Source organism: Populus alba, chromosome 13 (assembly GCF_005239225.2).
Source record: "Populus alba chromosome 13, ASM523922v2, whole genome shotgun sequence".
Taxonomy (NCBI): domain Eukaryota; kingdom Viridiplantae; phylum Streptophyta; class Magnoliopsida; order Malpighiales; family Salicaceae; genus Populus; species Populus alba.
The window spans coordinates 14,948,738-14,966,922 of record NC_133296.1 but is presented as its reverse complement, the minus strand read 5'-3'; the positions used below and the strand labels follow the sequence as shown (position 1 = coordinate 14,966,922).

The following is an 18,185-nucleotide window of genomic DNA, read 5'->3' as shown; positions in this document are numbered from 1 at the left end:
GTAATATTTTTCCAAGCACATTTAGCTTTGGTTAATACCATTTAAATTATTTATCATTCTATTTTTAAAATAAGATAAAAAAATACATTTAATAAAATTATTGTGTAAAATTTTATATTAACAATTTTAAAATAATAAAATAGTTTTCTTCCCCCCAAAAATTGTCATATTATACTTTGTTAATTTTGTTTACTGGCATACCAGTCTCCAATGCTACAGCGCTGATGCTAGATATATTAGTATATTAATTTGCTCAATTTATTTTATGAATAATATTTTAATAATGCCTTTTTAATCAAAATTAAAAAATACAATGTTATAAAATTTATTCAAATCAAATCCTTCCTAAATTCTCTATTTTGAATGAATCTCTCTCTCTCTCTCTCTCTTTCTCTCGCATATATATATATATATTAAAAAAATAAAAAAATAAAATTCACAATCAATCTTTTTTCTTGTGGAAAGACATGTCGTCTACCATCAATATTGGTGTTATCGCTGCCTTCCATAATAGATAGGAACCGTCCCATGACGGTTGCAACTACCAACGACAAACAAAAAGGGTTTTCGTTTTTTTGGACGGAGAATACAAGGACCCAAAACAAAAGCTCTCTCTCTCTTAAATCCCAGCATCATACCATTTCATCAAACACAAAGCCTGCATTTTTCATCACTGAATTCTCTCATTATAGGTGGGTCTGTACTTATCTCTCTCTCTTTCAAGCTTACTTACATTTTTCTTGTTTATATGTGCGTGAAAATAATGATGTTATGGGTTTTTGGTGTTTGTTAAAATGCCTATGTGAACTTTCAAGGTTAAAACCTTTCCGGGTTTTGTTCTTTGATGTCTGTAAAAAATTGAAAAATGTGCAGTGTAGTTTGATTGTGGTGATGGGTTTTGAATAATTTGCTATTAGTCTCATTGTTAGATTCCTGGAGTTTCTTAAGTTTTAAGCTTGGTATACTGCATCTTTGAATTTGATGATGCATTGGTGGCACTTGTTTCATTTCTAATTGTGAAAGTTTATGGTCTTTGTTTTTGTTGGATTCTGAGAAAATACTATGGACCAATATGAAACAAAATCAACAAACAACGTAGAACTATCATATATGAAGATTTCAAATAGTGTAGCTAGTAAAACCTCTGTGTTGTGCTAGAACCACTGGTTCTATAATTATATGATTTCCTCCTGCAGAGGTGCGGTGATTAATAGAGTTGAGTTGCAGGATATGTGTGTTATAAGAGTTTATCTTCTGTTAATTTTCTTTTTTCATGCATGTCTTCATTTCTTATGGAGTTTTCTTTCTCATTTTCTTCATTTATGCTCTGTTCATCTGTGAGTCGACAATGCATCTTTCATTGTCTTTATCGATGATGTGTTTGGTGGCAGATTGAATTGAAGGCGTTAGGGTGGAACAATTTTGCTGAAAGTTGTGAATGAACATTGTAAATCTGCTGTAGCAAAACAACTGGATGGAATTCAGATCCATGCCAATGTCTTCTGAGTGGACACAGGAACAGTTGGTCGACAGCATTTAGATACAGCTGCAGCTACTCAGTTGAATAAACCAAAAGAAAGGAGGCCTTTTTTATGCTCATTTTGAGTCAGTGAATAACCCAGAAGATAAAATGATAGAGCAATACCTTTCAAAACCTTCATTCTCATTGTCAATTCCTATTCCTCAACCCCCTAAATCCAAATCCTCCTTTTCATGCTCCTATTCAAAAATTCGATGTGAATCGGTTGATTATCCCTCTTCATCAAAAATTGATGCAAAACACCCACAAATTTCTACCATTAACAGCAATGGTTCTTCACCATCAGCATCTGTGGATTCGAAGAACAAGGAGAAGGGTCCATACCCATATCCAGGAGGTGGGAAGATGGGGCCATATACTGGGAGGGATCCCAATGTGAAGAAGCCAGAGTGGTTGAGGCAGAAAGCTCCTCAAGGTGAACGGTATGATGAGGTAAAAGAATCTCTGTCTCGCTTGAAGCTCAACACTGTTTGCCAAGAAGCTCAATGCCCCAACATCGGAGAGTGTTGGAATGGTGGTGGTGATGGCATTGCAACTGCGACTATTATGGTTTTAGGTGATACTTGTACCCGTGGCTGTAGATTTTGTGCTGTTAAAACCAGCAGCAACCCTCCTCCTCCTGATCCCATGGAGCCCCTTAACACTGCTTTGGCCATTGCAAGTTGGGGGTAAGTTTGTTTCTTATAATTAACAATGAAAAGATTGTTTCTGTACTGTTTGCCAGTGTTTTTTTTTTTTTTTTTAGAATATCAAATAAAAGCTTGTTTTTTGGTTGCTTCTCAATACCATTGCCTTTAATATGTAAGAAGAAATAAAAAGATAAACCATATTTCAGCATATAGTGTTCCACTCAGTTTAAGCATCAAACTAATCTAGCATTTTGTTTGTTTCCTGATTTTGTAGTGTGGATTACATTGTTATTACAAGTGTGGATCGTGATGATCTGCCAGATGGAGGAAGTGGGCATTTTGCTCAAACTGTTAGAGCTATGAAGGTTTGCATATTATCTGGATTGCTCTATGGCAGTCATGCTCCTATGTTACTGCGCAGAACAGTTGCACAATATATGAATCACAAATTGGATCCTATACACCTTTCCTGCAGGAACTAAAGCCAGAGATCATGATTGAATGCTTAACTTCTGATTTTCGTGGTGACCTAAAGGCTGTAGATACTCTGGTACATTCAGGATTGGATGTGTTTGCCCACAATGTTGAGACTGTTAAACGCCTCCAACGAATTGTTAGAGATCCTCGGGCTGGGTGAGTAGCATGTTATTGCTTTTGAGCAAGAGTTCAACATCGGTCTATGCCAGATCAGTTGTGTTGCTTTTGAAGCTAACCAGCCGTGGTTGTACTTTGATAGTCAGTTCATAACATTTGAATACAAAAATTGGACCAAAATCATCAAAACTTCTCTGGTTGGTATCTTGTTCTATGCTAGCTCTGACTTTACAGATGACACAAAACATAAACAATATTTAGCTTATAAAATTCAAGATTATCTCCATTTAAAGCATACATACACATGTAAGGCATAAAGGTATTCTATTATTTGTTGAGAACAGGTCAAAAATTGCATGAATAAACCATGTCTAGTGGGTTGGTGTACTTGTAGTAAGAAAGCTTATGCAGACTGGTTGTTCTTTCAAGAGAATTTGATGTGGATGCCAATTTTGATTCTAAGTTGTGGTTTGGAAAATTCAGGTATGAACAGAGTTTATCAGTCTTGAAACATGCAAAAATCAGTAAGAAGGGAATGATAACAAAAACCTCCATAATGTTGGGTCTGGGAGAATCTGATAATGAGGTGAAGGAAGCCATGGCTGATTTAAGGGCTATAGGTGTTGATATTCTGACATTTGGACAATATTTACAGGTAAAATGATATACCAATACACTTTGATGCCATTTGGTTTGAGTACTTTACATGTATTATGCCTAGAATTGGGCTTTTTTGCTTTCTTAAATATATTACACTTCTAAAGCTGGCCATAGTCTAGCGTTGTTGTGCCTTGGTATTCTCATGTTGTCATAAGATGGTTTCAGCTCAACACGGCTTAGACATTTGTTAGGTTGTCGTGTTATATCACGCTACTATATTTACCTGACTACTATAGCGGTCTCTCAATATGGAATTGCTTATCTCTTGCAGCCCACTCCGTTACATTTAACTGTCAAGGAGTATGTTACACCTGAGAAGTTTGCTTTTTGGAAAGAATACGGAGAGTCTATTGGATTCCGTTATGTGGCCAGTGGACCTCTGGTAAGTTCTTTGAGTAACTATATATTTTGGTGATTATACATGTTAAAATTTGTGTTCTTACACAAATTAACAAAAAGGAAAACAGGCAAATTGTCAGAATCAAAATTCGTAAATGCATCAGGTTCCCTGTTCAAGTCCAGTTGTGTTCCTCTAAAATCCTGACTGTTCAAACTTTAAGTCTGCTACTATAACAAAAGCTTGCAAAATTATGTATGGTTTTGCTTCATATCCAATATTTATTATCTGTGCTTGAGTTCATTTGGTAATATTCAAAACACCATTCATCAACATTTTTTAATATTTACACCGCATTTATTTTCTTACGAGAGCTTTAAATTTTGATTTTTCCAGGTTCGATCCTCGTACAGAGCAGGGGAACTCTTTGTTAAGACAATGGTGAAAGAAAGTGCTAAAGAAGCTGCTGCCATATCCTAATCATCTTTCGTAATCTTTTTTATTACTCTATCTTGATGGCCATGCAACTAGAGCAACAACAGCTTGGCGCCTCGGGCAGCTGGCTTTGGGACATGTGGATTAAGATATAGCAATTTAAGTTTTTGTTACTCTTGGTTTTTATCTTGCCAGCGGTAAATTTTGCTCACAAATGGAAATATCATGAATGGATCTATTTATTTTTTTCATTGCCATCCTTCTTGTAACCTCTCTTGCTACATTTTTATTCTATATATATAATGAAAATAAAGACAAAATTTTAAAGACTCTACTTGTTTGGGATTTCAGAGTTTTTTGTTTTTCAAATGTCATCTTTTGTAGCTCACGCAATCATTCTTTCCTGAAGATATAGGGGCATAATGTAAAACCCGACTAATATTAGGTTAGGATCGACTTCCATGTGATCATTCAGTTTGATTGGTTGAAATGATTCATCTGGATCAATTTAATTTTTTTATTTTATAAAATCAAAACATGTTTTAACGAAAAATTTAAAAAAAGAGTTGAAGAGTTAATAACTAGGTTTTGACCGGTTTAGACCTAGGTTAACCTGGGTTTTTAACCTAGTTAGCCGAGTTTTTTCTATTTTCTAATGTTATTTAATCTGGACCAATTCAAGCCTTGAGTCGGCTTAGTTTTGGGTTAATTTATTGGGCTAGTTTAGGTTTTAAAACAATAAATTGATGTCGCACATGTTAAATATCTTAATTCAAATAATAATTCAATTAATAATGAATCTAAGTTGATTGGTGTTGAATAGAAAATAAATATAGATAAATCCAGGACTGAGATCACTTTTAGTAAAATAATTTCTTCTGCAAAATGCCCAAATTGCTACCTGTTAGATAATCTCCTCCATTTTTGTAGAGATTTTGGTAGCTATAGCTATATTAAATGCAATATCTCTGAATTTTCTCAAGCAAAATTCTTGAATGGCTCTTACTATAAGGTTAGGAAATTCAGGGTAGATATTCTCCAAATTGTTATTTTTTCCACAAAAATATTATCACAATTTATTGTTTTCTTAATATCGATGCAGTCAAAGATGGAAGAAGGTCATAAAAAACATGGCATAAAATATTTAGCTTGGATGCGGCAGTTCTTGGCTTCTTGCTTAACAGGGTTGAAATTCTATAGGATAAGACAATCCAAACTATAATAAATTAAGACATAAAGAATTATAAAACCTCAACTTGAATATGAACATTGTGAAGATACTTGCAAAAAAATATATATTATGAACTAATCAATTGGCAGGTTTAGTGTGTGCCTGAGCTTGAGATGGCTTTGGGGAATGACAGGTTGTTGAGATTTGAATTTGCCTTTTTTCTCCTCTATTGAATGTTTAAATAATCATCATCATTATCATCATAGTTATGTCAGTTTAAGGTATTCTTGCACCGGATGATAAAAAAGCTTGAAGATTTACTATCCATGCTAAGCCTAGATTATGAAAAGCTTTGTGCGCAAGAAAACATCAAAATATTTTGCATGTAAGATATCAAAAACCTCAATGTTTTGCCTTAAGATAATAAAACTATTGTTTTAAAAAATGGATGCATTAGATAGATTCAGAGTCAATTTAGTTAAAATAAATAAATATATATATATATATATATATATATATAAATAAATACTTGAATGACTCAGTGACATGGACCTGACCAGGTTTTACCTGATTAAAACCTAATCATTAATAACCTAATCATTAATAACCTATTATTTTTTTAAAAAAAATAATAATAATATTTTAATTTTTTTATTATAAAAAATAAAAATTAAAATTGACTTAGGTCTATCCTCCCAAGTTTTTACTCCAAACCTTGCCTCAAGTCTATCCTCGATGAGGAAAACATGAACACCAACCAAGCATTTACTATATATATATATATAAAACGAACTATGCATATTCATGTCACCCAGTAGGAAACTTGGATGTTTCGTGTGAAAAAATATTTTCAAATTCAGGCTTACCCTCTGAATATACATGTTACCTTGTTGGTCAATGGTCAAAATAGGAATCTTAATGCACAAGTTCATTGCCCATTTAACATTCAAGACAAGGTTTTGACTTGCTATAGATATAGTAGTAGTTTATGTACGGCCGCCAAGGAATGAAAACATGAAATTTATGGTAAGAAAGAGAACAATATTTAATAAAATCAAACATTAAACTTAGTTTTTCTGGTCTATATATGAGTACAACTAACCCCATGATCAAGGTCTTATGATCTTGTCTACTATCTCTCAGCTTATACAGCGATGAACACCAGCAGCAGCCTTGTCCATGACGCCATAACAAAAAACTTTAGCCGTAGAATGAATGGTTACCAGCCTCTGGATCGATATGATTCTATGCATAGCAATGATCCTCGTGACATGGGGTATAGAACTGCAAGGGCCAAGCAAAGGCAGGTTTTTCTGAAGTCTTACAGGTTAGCATCAAGAACCAATCTGAGAAGAAGGTCAAGATCATTGAAGCTAAAGAAGGTGGTGGCTAAGGTTAGGATGATTGTGTTGTCAGTAGTTTCATTTACGAGAGGAAATGCTTTAAAAACTTGTAATTCTAGATCATCAATCTGTGTTTCCTCTCCTATGAAACTCAACTAGTCTTGTTAGTTTTTGTTATTTATTTATTCTTTTTTTGAACTAAATTCTTCATTAATAAAGCATCCTCTGATGCTGCAATTCTTTGAGTTAGGTATCTGCATCTGCATCTGTATAATCTGTTTTAAGCAGACAGATTAGCAAAGATTCAACACTCTGGTTTTCATCAAGATATATGACTTGAACTGTGTATAAGCTAGAGGCTTATTGCTTGTCTGATATATTCCTTAACAATCTTCCCCGCTAAATATATTCAACTTGTGAACGAAACAAATAGAAAAATGTCTGCTTTTATATTTTAAAAGTAACTTTGAAAAAACAAATACATCTTTTTGATCTCAAGTTTAGATGATGAAATTTTCTTATCAAGCTAGTGCCAATACATCTTTTTTAGACTTAAGTCTTTACCCCATTGATCATAGATAAAGGAGTCTACTGGTGGAAGATCCAGATGACTATTTAGAATCATTAGATTCTTCAAACCTGCTGCTTCAACTTGACAAACTGGCATTTTCTTTTGGGTGGCCTTGCAAATTTGATGTGTTGGCTATATTTATAGGCTGATCATTTACCATTTAGTACCATGTATAACAGGCTGCAATTTGCCATTGCTAGCTAGCATCTGCTTTGATTAATTGATTTTGTGCATGTAATCCATGCTTTTTCACAATGATATGAAAAAAATATTTTTAGATTTTCCTAAAATGGCTCCTCCTTGGATGGTCTTGGCAAATGTCAGCAGAGTTTGTCTGCCAAGAATAGAAGAATCAAGAGTTGTGTAACAACCATGCCATTTACGAAAAATCTTCCATGTCCACACGTTGTGGAACAATACCCTAAACTAATGGAGACAAACTCCCCAAAAAAGGCTCTCTCTCTCTCTTCTCTCCACCTCCAAGTTCAAGATTCTTGGATGAGAAAGGAAAGGGCTTTTCTTTCTTCTTCTCCTTTCTTGTATGGACTATGCTCATAGGGTTCATCCATCGACGTTAGGCAGCAATGGGCACTGCTCCTGAATACCGACCAAATTATGTTATGCTAAACTATGATAATTCTTCAAGCGTAAGACCTCCTCCTCAAAGGCGTAACATTCCTAGGTACCAATCAAACCATCATCATTCACATGGTGGTTGTTTAAAGTGTGTATGCTTTTGCTTTTGCTTCTTGATTGTTATGATCATCCTTCTTGCTAGTGTTATTGCCTTCTTTTACATGACACTTAACCCCAAAATGCCTGAATATAATGTCGCGAGTTTCGATGTCAATGCTTTCAACATGGCTCCAGATTTTAGCCTCTACACAGAATTTGCCGTCACTGTGAAAGCTAACAATCCTAACACAGACATTTCTTTCATCTACGGCAAGGAAAGCTCTGTCGTTGTAGCCTATTCAGACTCGACTCTTTGTTCGGGCAAGCTTCCTGCCTTTCACCAACCAGGCGTGAACACAACAATGATCCAAGTTGTTTTGAAAGGAAAAAGCGAGTTCGGTTCCGGACTTCAAGAAGTTCTTATGGACAACAGGGAAACAGGAAAGATCCCTTTGCTTGTAATGGTGAACGCACCTGTTTCTGTGGTGCTTAAAAGTTTTCCATTGAGAGAAGTTATAGTTAATGTCAACTGTTCTTTGGTTGTTGATAACTTGTCACCCAACAAGAGAGTTCGGATTTTATCAAGTGAATATGCCTATTCCGTTAATGGTATGAAGCTCCAAATGTAAGTGACTCACATTTTTTTCATTTTCCTCTTCTTCATTAACATCTTCGATTCCAGCTAGAAGGGAAAGGAGGAGCAGAATGGGCTAATAGCATCCATGCCATTTGTCTTCTCTCAGAGATGAAATCAGAATAGTTTTGTTCTGCATGCTATATTGTGTTGATTGCTGATTATAAAGCAAGTTTATGTTATGCAGTTTTAGCTTGTTCTGTGCAGGCTTTTGTTGGAATTTATTCTTAACTTTATGCATTTTGTCAGCAGTATTGTAATTCTGTAATGTATATGTCACCCAGAACCTGTTATTGTTTTCACTAATTTAGAAAGATTAATCCATGTTTGGTTCATTCCTTCTCAATTTCTTTTCCAATGACACTAAAATCGCAATCTCAGATATTGTTATTTCCACTTCTCTATTTTCTCTGCAACCAAACACATGGTGTCAAAATATAATGATTTCAGACCTGCTAGATATTATTGGTAGAAAACCACTGCAGTAGAATCAGCCGAAGCTAAATTCATGAGGGTTCGCATAAGTGATTAAGACTTGGCTAAGGATCCATGATATCTTGGGTTTAAGTCTTGTTTTTGGATAGCTTGTAGATTTCCAACTCTTAAGGTGAACAAGTATGTTGACACGGCTAGTTCCAAGCAGTACTGGGGATATCATTATTCAAAAATAATATAAAATTATTTTTAGAATATCACTTAATAATTTTTATTAGCATCATGGCATCCATTATTAAAATCTTTTTTAATACCAAATGTTTCAGAAACATAAGACAATTTAGATATAAGCAAATATTTGTGTATATTACAAATATATATATTTCAAGTTATAGTTTGGTCAGATTTAATAATATTTATATTTTATTTATTATGTATTAAGTAAAATAACTATTAAGAAAAATCATTAATTCAAAACGGTTCGTATCAATATCCATTCGAATTGAAATCAAATGGAATTGTCATGGTTAATAGGATATCCTTTATCATATCTTAAAAAGCTTAATTAGAGGGGCATGATTGCAAAGGTTCTTCCCTCAACTCCTATTTAAAAATTTGAGCAAGTTCATCCACCTAGCCCATTAGACTCGGCCTCTCCCACAGTTTGGGCCTCTAAGGTAAATGGGCTGCTTGTTCTGGCAAGCCAATCATCATAGTGGATAAGCCCGTTAAGCATTTCAATTTCAATGTGCATTGTTATTTCACCTCCTAGCCCTAAAAAAGTGTGGGAATTGTGACCATTTCTAAGAACATTTCAAGCTTTTCCAAGTTCCATAGGGATTTTTACTTTAGAAAGAATATCAAAATGATCAATCCTATCTCCATTTTCACATCCCCTGTTACGAATCCCAGCAATGGACCATGTTCTACCAACATCCTAGATTAATTCTCACCGTTAATAATTTTTTAAAAACAACCAAAACGCTAAAGAATTTGGCTAAATCATGATTTCAACACCAAAAAATTTAGTTTTTTTACTGAAAATTAATTATTTTTTTAAGTTTAGATCGTTTTGATGCATTGATTTTTGAAAATGATTTTTAAATAATAAAAAAAAACAGTTTAATACATTTCATCATGAAAAAAATATTTTAAAAAACAGCCGCAACTATATTTTCAAACAAGCACGAAGTCTATATTTAATATGTATTTAGTATTTTGGTATAGAGTGTTTTTTAAAAAGTATTATTGGCTTAAAAAGTTTATTAAAAATTTATTTTTAGTTTTAATATTAACACATTAAAACTATTAAAAAAGCATTAAAAAAATCAATTTGATATATTTTTTAATATAAATACACTCAATGCACTTTCAGAACAAAGCCAAACACAAATTCTGCAAAAAAAAAAAAAAAAAAAGATTCATTGTACAAACAAAACCCTTTTAAAATTGAATGATGGTTAGATTATTGTGCACTAATCATCACGAACATTCCCTTTATCTCCTCGAAAAAGCAATCGTAAAAAACAAAGTGAGAGCTCTGGTCTCCATCATCACAGACTCCCAAGCTTTCCTAACATGCCCAGACAAGGAACCACCTCTTGCACTTGCATGCCATGAGTTGGCCACCAGCCCAAAACTAGAAAAACATTTTAGAGAGAGGGCGTGGGTTTGATCACCTGTTTCTTTGACTCCTGTCCTGACAACAACAACAGCAAAAGTCTTCTGCTTCTGTCTGTTTGCTATAAATCTAAGCTCTTACAAGACAAGAACCAATCATGAGCAGGCGGCAACCTTGCTGCGTGTGAATTAAGGATCAGGTCTTGTGTCAGGCCGGCAGAAATGACCTTCAGCACTCCGCATTTATATTTTTATACTTTTAAAATTATTTTATTTTTTTATTAATTTTAAATTAATATATTTTTAATATTTTTATTACCATTTTGATATGTTGATATCAAAAATAATTTTAAAAAAATAAAAATATTATTAATATATCTTTTAACACAAAAAATTATTTAAAAACCAAACACAACTACAACATCCAAGAAACTTATTTAGCTGCCTCAAGTTTTTTTCTTCCCGTCTTATATATTCTTGACCTTTTGCTCCTTTCTCATTTAATCACACTTACCTCTACAGCCGTGCTCGTGGCTCTCTCTTCTTCTTCTTTTTTTTTTTTTTTTTTTGAACTTCTTGTTCTTTTCTAAATTCTAATCCATGATGGATAAATTCAACGTTCTCTCAAGTAAAGTGAGTTTGGAATGCTAATCTTTGATAAATTTGTTATATTTGAATAAAAAAAATAGAAACCATAACAGAATTTAACATAAAATTAATTTTATGATATATATATACACACACATACGGTCAAAGGTTAGTTTGGGCGATTTGTCATACAATAAGGACCAAAATATCATTAATGTCAATTCTTATATTTATTTTTTATTTTTTTTAACAGTAAAGAAGAATTAAAAACTTAAATACTAAAGAATGTTTTTGTACTAGATAATTCATTTGTAACAAATTTGTTAGACTTTTGAGATCCTGCACCTAATCAATTGTGACACTTTCCCTTAGAAATATCAACCATTGAACTTATATTAAAAAAAATATTTATAAGATCGATCATACTTGAAATTTGGACAGCGGAATTTTTGGGAATAATCTAGAATAACTAAATTTATTTTAAAATAATAACTTAAGAGTTTTCCATCATGATTAAAATAAGTTCAAAGAGTCTTCAAATAAAAGTTCTAATTTAAAAGACTAATTCTCCAATTAGCAGAACCCATGTTCAAGATATTTTTCTCTCTCCCATGACCAAAATATCATTGATGTCAATTCTTTATTTATTATTATTTTTTAAACAGTAAAGAATAATTTAAAATAAACTAAGTTACAGATTTCAAACATGATGAAATAAATTGTTTATGTTTAAAACTTAAATGCTAAAGAATAATTTATACTAGATAAATCATTTGTAACAAATTTGTTAGACTTTCAAGCCTAGTTGCGGTTGACTTGTCATAATGATTGTTTTTTATGAGGATATATCAAAATGATGTTTTTTTATTATTTTTTTAAATATTATTTTTAAATCAACACATTAAAAACAATTTAAAACACAAATTAAATTAATTTTTTAGTTTGCACCGCGTTACCAAACATTATCTTAAAAAATTACACTTTAATTTAAAAAAAAATAATGAATTTTTATCGAAACACTTTGCACGTTACCAATATTCTCTCCTGCACCTAAACAAATTTGACACTTTCTCTTCTCTAGGAAATATCAACCATGAACTTATATTAAAGAATATTTCTAAGACCCTACCTAACATTTGGGTCATGGATTTCTCAGGATAACCTAAAATAATTTAATTTTATTTTAAAGAGAATATTAATTTTTAAAAAAATAAAATAGCATCTACAAAAAAAATAAAATAAAATTCTTAAAATTAATCCATTTAAATCTCATTTAAGGACCCTACTCAAGAATATTATTGAATAATTTATGAAATTATCCCAAAACAAGCTCCATCCAATCTAGAATCTAAATCAAAAAGTCACCTATCCAATAAAAAAAAGTTTTCCATCATGATTAAAATGCAAAGAGTCTTCTAAAAGTTGTAATTGAAAAGACTAATGATCCAATTAGCAGAACGCATGTTCAAGATATTTTCATATTCTCTTTCCCATGATGGCTGACTTATTCTCCCCTATCACCCACCATCTCATCTCAATTCGAGAGGTGGGCTTGCTTGCCCCTGAAATTGCCAAATTCACCAAAAATCAAACGAAAGTAGCCAACTTGCCTAAACCCAATTAAACACGGAAATTAACCAATCTCAGTGATTTCAAAATAAATAAATAAATAATGAGACGGACAGGAATAACCATAGTAACCAAAAATCCTCCTTAATCTGTTTTTCTTCAGTGGAGGTCCCTATAATTCCACCATTGAGTCACATGCAAACTTGGGGCTTAAGAAAAATGCAGTTAGGTCCTTAATAAGTGATTTTCAGGACACAAAGTTAGCCCCTCAATCTAATTGTGTGACCGCTTTCTGCTAAAATTAACACTTAGTGGTCAAACTTTGATAAAAATCCAACCAATTAGCATTTGTCACGTGTCCTATTTAAGCTAATAACTTTAACGTTATTGGAGATTTCTAACAAAATTAAAGAGAGAGACTAAGGTTGTCATGAATCTTACATGGCATGGATCTAATTGCTCATTTTGAAACTAGATGGTTCAATGTGACCGAATGATTGAACCATAGGTGATAATCTGGTATTGTTTTGTACATTGGTAAGAAGAAAAAAAGTCTTCATTAATTTGGGATTTCTCTTTGGCTTATGGGGGCGCATCAAGACAAGTGTTTCAAAATCAGACGTGGAGCAGTTTTTGGAAGGAGAGACAACGAAGCACAATGATTTCTATGTGGTTCTTGTCAAACCCACTCCTCCTTGAAACTGACTCCCACACCACGTAAACTCCACAAACTGACGCTGTCATGTTGGTTCAGGTAGCTCTAACTTTCCCCCACTACACACAATCATCCAAACTGTCTATACCAGCTTTTTTCTATACTCCTAGCAAGACTTAACATTAGTATTATGTTGTTGTTGTTCTGGTGTTTCTATAGTAGGATCAGAAAGAACCCATCAAGAAGACAGAAACTTTGAAACATGTTTTTTACCTTGTTTGGGTGGAGAAAAGCTTCCAAGTGGTAAGTGACTAAGCTGCTTCGTGGGTTTATAGCTTCCATGATGTTCTTTTTTGGTTTTTTTTTAAAGGGTTTCTGTTATCTTGGGTTGCAGCAAGAGGCTGATGAAGCAAATTCAATACCGGATTAACCTATTGAAGACGAAGAGGCATTCAATTGTAAGGCAGTTAAGGGATGATGTTGCTCAGCTCATTAAGGCCGGCTATGAAAATATTGCATTTAATAGGGTAAGCATAAGCGATTTCTTTGCTGATATAGTATCATGTCATGTTAACTTGGAATCTCTTCTCTGTTATCTCCTCTGCTCATTGTCCTGCTGCTTTCTGTTGTTTCTAGTCTTATGAACTTTTTGAATGCTCGAGTCCTGGCACGTTTTTCTTGTTTAATAAGTAAATAAGCTTTACTTTTTCATCAACATGATATGTGAAATGAAAGAGTCTTAATTTTGATAGCATCGATCATCTAAGCTTTACTGTTAAGTCTTAGCAGTATGTCATTGAAATTTGATGGAATAGAAGATATTGTTTGCATGAGAATTTGCAGAATGATCAAATGGGATTATGATTATTATTGTGATTTCCAGGCTGAGCTTCTTTTCAAAGATGAAAATATTGTAGCGATTTATGAATTATTGGATGGTTTCTGCGAATTCATCGTTGCCAACCTGTCATATATCCGCTGGAACAAGTACGTATATAACTGAAAAGGATTTTGTATTCACATCTAGATTACTCCATGTTAACCTGTTCCGTCTTCGGAATTTTGTGGCTTCAGGGATTGTCCTAATGATGTCAATGAAGCAGTTTCAACTCTTATATTTTCCTCTGCAAGATGTGGGGATGTACCAGAGCTTCGTGCTGTTCGGAAGATCTTTGGACAGCATTATGGCCAAAGATTTGAAAAGACAGCTCTTGAACTATTGCCTGGGAACCTTGTTAATTTTCAGGTTCTTGTATCTTGTTTATAAGAAGTTTCTGCCATAATTCGTATGATTTCTTCAGTATACATATGTTAATGCACTGGAAAATTGTAACCACAGGTAAAAGAGAGACTTTCTATTCTGTCAGTTCCTGATGATGTGAAGCAGAGATTGGTGGATAAGATTGCTAAAGATTACTGCCTCCGACCAGAGATTTTGGCACTTGAATACGCTTCCGAGCTGCAGCAGCAGGTCATTTTTTATACTTCTGTCAATCTGTCTAAACTAATGCTTGCCTATTCTAATAAGAAATACTGAAGATCTTTGTTCCATGTAACCACAGGAAGAGGAACATAGAGAGCATCAGGTCCGAGATAAAGATGTTCAAAATAATGGCAGTAAAATAGAAGAATCTAAGAGGGACGTTTTAGATGGCAACGATCTAGAAGGGAAAGCAATATACATTGATTCAAGGTCGACAAGCCGAAGTTCAACAACATCAACTCACTATTTTCAGAACAGTCATACAAGCAGTGGTTCCATTAATTCTTCCATAGCTCAGCAATCTTCACCTGATACACTGGAATCTCCGACGCGCAACAAAGCAGAGAAAGAGGACAATTTTGCAGGACTGCATTCACCATCAAAATTTAAAGTGGTTGCTTTAAGCACTGAAGAAAGTCAGGTAGCTAGTAGTGATTACTCTACCACCTCAAAACACAAGGAAGAGAGAAAGATGGCAGGAACTTCTTCAGAGAGTCTGCCTCAGTTTCCAGAGGAGATGATAGTCTATCTTGATGATGTAGAGGAGGTTCAATCCATCACAAAAGAAGGTAGCTGCCAGGACAAGAGAATTTTCAAGTTCAAATCATCTCGGTTCCTGCCTAAAAAAGAAAAAGTTGAAGACAGTTGCGATGTAAAACATATGGATCAGTATGAATCAGGGAGTGAGAAGTCAAGTTCAAGCAGCTCTAGAAGGAAAACAAATGTTAAAAGATCAAGAAGGAGATCGATATCTCAAGAACATTCAAGTGCTGAGGATATCCAATGCATGCTTTATTACAACAAACCATGCAAAAGATACACAACTGATCCCAAGCACAAATCACAGCTTCCCAGTAAGCATCAAAAGAAGACTGCAATAGGAAAGAGTGAAGAAACATGTGATGCAGATAAGAGGCAAAAACAACCTCACCGCTCCAACCACTGCTGCTTGAACCATCCCTGTTACTTCTGCACCAATGATGGCAGAGTTGCTCATGAGGTTCCACCTCGGAACCAAAAGAGACTCGTCACTGTTGTTCATCATTTCCACTGTCCCACAACTGGAGAATCAGATGCAGAAATGGAACGGTATGCCTTCCCTCACCAGCCTCGGAGAAAAAGCTGTGAATTTGGTGCTTCCACGTGTGATTTTTTTACCAGCCAAGACTGGCAGCCTGATCTGCAAAGGAAACGAAATTCTACAAGCAGCAACGTTTCTTCTGCATATCCATGCCCCAAACCAACTAGTTCATTGACGGGAAAAGAACCAAAGGCTCCTTATCTAAGAGCCATGACAATGCCCCAAGAAAGGTCCAAGAACAGTAACAGAGAAAATGTTGAAAGGAGCAGTTCCTTTCCCATTGAATCTCCCTTTCATGTCCACCCTAAGTTGCCAGATTGTGATGACATAGCAGCTAAGTTCACAGCTCTCAAGAGAGAACATGCAAAGAACACTCACGCATAGACAGATTGAACTAGGTTGTAACAACGATGCACTTGTTTTGAGTTATTTATAGGATTTTCTATTTCTACCCCAGATCAAGACTAGAATGATTTTATTTGTTTTATAATAGCAATTGATTGAAATATAGAAATTTGTTTGTTATACTCATGGCTCTTTATCGAAAGAAACTACTTACTTTTTCATGTTAAAAGAAGTACCAATTTAGTTTAAGCTCTCCAACCAGATCAGACTCATCACATGAAGCAACATGATGAACCGCCCAACAACGTCCTTTTTCCCTTAGTTATAAAACTCATTTGGATTCTTGCCTAAGTTGGATCTCATTCGATTACTTATCAAAATAATGTCATTCTAATTGGAAAATCCTATTATGCATCATTTTCATAAAAAAAAAAAAAAAAGAGTTGAAGAAAAAATTAAATTGACTTATCGATTTTGCTGATTAACTCAATCAATTCATGATTTAGACTTTGGGGAGGTTAGTCTCTAAATTATATCTTATAATTATCATTTTTTTTCATAGTAAATATAAATTGTCACTCATTTAAAAAGGCAAATTCCTTTCCATGGAACAAAACTACTAAAAGAACCCGAGTATATTACGGTACTTCACTATTCATATAAATAATAAAACACCTCCCTCCTCTCTTTTTTTCATCCTTTTTTTAAATCTCATTCTTAGACTTTTTCTTTTTCTTTTTGACTTGATACTTTTGAGGTCTCCTTATATGAGATAAAGTTTTCAATTAAATTAAAAAGATAAAATTAAAAGTGAGCAGACCACAAAGTAAAATATGGAAAAAATATATGACTAGTCTTAAGGTTTTTGTAATTTATATTTTGATCCAAATTATTTTTTTTAATTTTTCAGTTTTTGAGTTAGAGAAAGGAGTGAGAAACTCATTGAAAAATAATAAAGTTGTTGTTTGACAACAATCTAGCCATAAAAAAATTATCTTTGTGTCAATAATTTTCTTTTCTTAAGAGAAGTTTAATGAAAATGAATTTCTTCTTTAAATATAGCAGAAAAAATAGATTGGATTTAATTTTGATTTTTCTCATTCATTATATATATATATATATATATATATATATATTATTGATTTAGGGTGTTTTGAGGTTATTGGATGGTTTTATAAGTTTTTATGGTGTTTTTGCAAGAACATAGATTTTTAGGGAAATCCCCTTGTTTTTCATTTTGAATAGCAGCCCAGCAAGTAACTTGTCATCTGCTTAATAAAGAAATGGAGCAAACGATGCATTATCCAATCTCGAGGTAAAAGAAAAAAAAAAAAAAAAAACTAGGTGCGATTGAACTTTTTATTCCTTTAATTTAATTTTTTCTCTAAATTAATTAATTTAAAATATTATAAGTATATTGATTTATTAACATTTTAAATTAATTAAAATTATTTATTACATATTTGTTTTTATTAAAAATAATTCATTTTTACTTTGTTCTTAAACAAGTGTGTAGTAGTTTTTTTTTATAATATTAGCAATTATTTTACCCTGTCATTATCTTTTTTTAAAAAAGTTATCTAGTTTGCATTCTTGATAGCATGTATTTTTACTGTCATTTGATTAAATTTTTTTTTCTAAATTAATGATGTTATTAATCTCAATAGGATCCATGACCTCAATCACTTGTTTAATAGATTAACTTGAATAGGTTTTTATCTATTAAAGATGTCATCATCTTGATATTAAAAAGAAACAATTATTTCGTATATGATGGTATAAAAAAAATAATTTTTTTTTTTAAAAATAAAATAATAGCC

General features: G+C 33.1%; 2 protein-coding genes across 3 annotated transcripts; both read left to right on the top strand.

Moving 5' to 3' along the window:
* Positions 1-533: 533 nt before the first annotated feature.
* Positions 534-4,525, top strand: LOC118040151 (lipoyl synthase 1, chloroplastic). Of its 2 annotated transcripts, none has more exons than XM_035047019.2 (7): positions 534-692; positions 1,392-2,208; positions 2,444-2,534; positions 2,645-2,802; positions 3,247-3,418; positions 3,695-3,805; positions 4,157-4,525. In XM_035047019.2, exons 2-7 carry the CDS (start codon positions 1,631-1,633, stop codon positions 4,238-4,240), a joined length of 1,194 nt encoding a protein of 397 aa, XP_034902910.1. In that variant the 5' UTR covers positions 534-692; positions 1,392-1,630; the 3' UTR covers positions 4,241-4,525. The 2 variants fall into 2 exon arrangements, with proteins under 2 accessions (XP_034902910.1, XP_034902911.1); XM_035047020.2 differs by having other exon boundaries at positions 540-696.
* An 8,860-nt stretch (positions 4,526-13,385) lies between these two features.
* LOC118040149 (uncharacterized) lies at positions 13,386-16,545 on the top strand. Its single transcript, XM_035047017.2, has 7 exons — positions 13,386-13,555; positions 13,676-13,759; positions 13,851-13,983; positions 14,340-14,443; positions 14,531-14,702; positions 14,796-14,927; positions 15,019-16,545. Exons 2-7 carry the CDS (start codon positions 13,719-13,721, stop codon positions 16,402-16,404), a joined length of 1,968 nt encoding a protein of 655 aa, XP_034902908.1. The 5' UTR covers positions 13,386-13,555; positions 13,676-13,718; the 3' UTR covers positions 16,405-16,545.
* The last annotated feature ends 1,640 nt before the right edge of the window (positions 16,546-18,185 follow it).

Coding starts and splice junctions, on each gene's coding strand:
- LOC118040151 (XM_035047019.2), top strand. CDS start 1,631: ATGATAGAGCAATACCTTTCAAAACCTTCATTCTCATTGTCAATTCCT. Junction 2,209..2,443: donor TTGGCCATTGCAAGTTGGGG/GTAAGTTTGTTT, acceptor CTGATTTTGTAG/TGTGGATTACATTGTTATTA. Junction 3,806..4,156: donor ATGTGGCCAGTGGACCTCTG/GTAAGTTCTTTG, acceptor TGATTTTTCCAG/GTTCGATCCTCGTACAGAGC.
- LOC118040149 (XM_035047017.2), top strand. CDS start 13,719: ATGTTTTTTACCTTGTTTGGGTGGAGAAAAGCTTCCAAGTG. Junction 13,984..14,339: donor AAAATATTGCATTTAATAGG/GTAAGCATAAGC, acceptor TGTGATTTCCAG/GCTGAGCTTCTTTTCAAAGA. Junction 14,928..15,018: donor CTTCCGAGCTGCAGCAGCAG/GTCATTTTTTAT, acceptor ATGTAACCACAG/GAAGAGGAACATAGAGAGCA.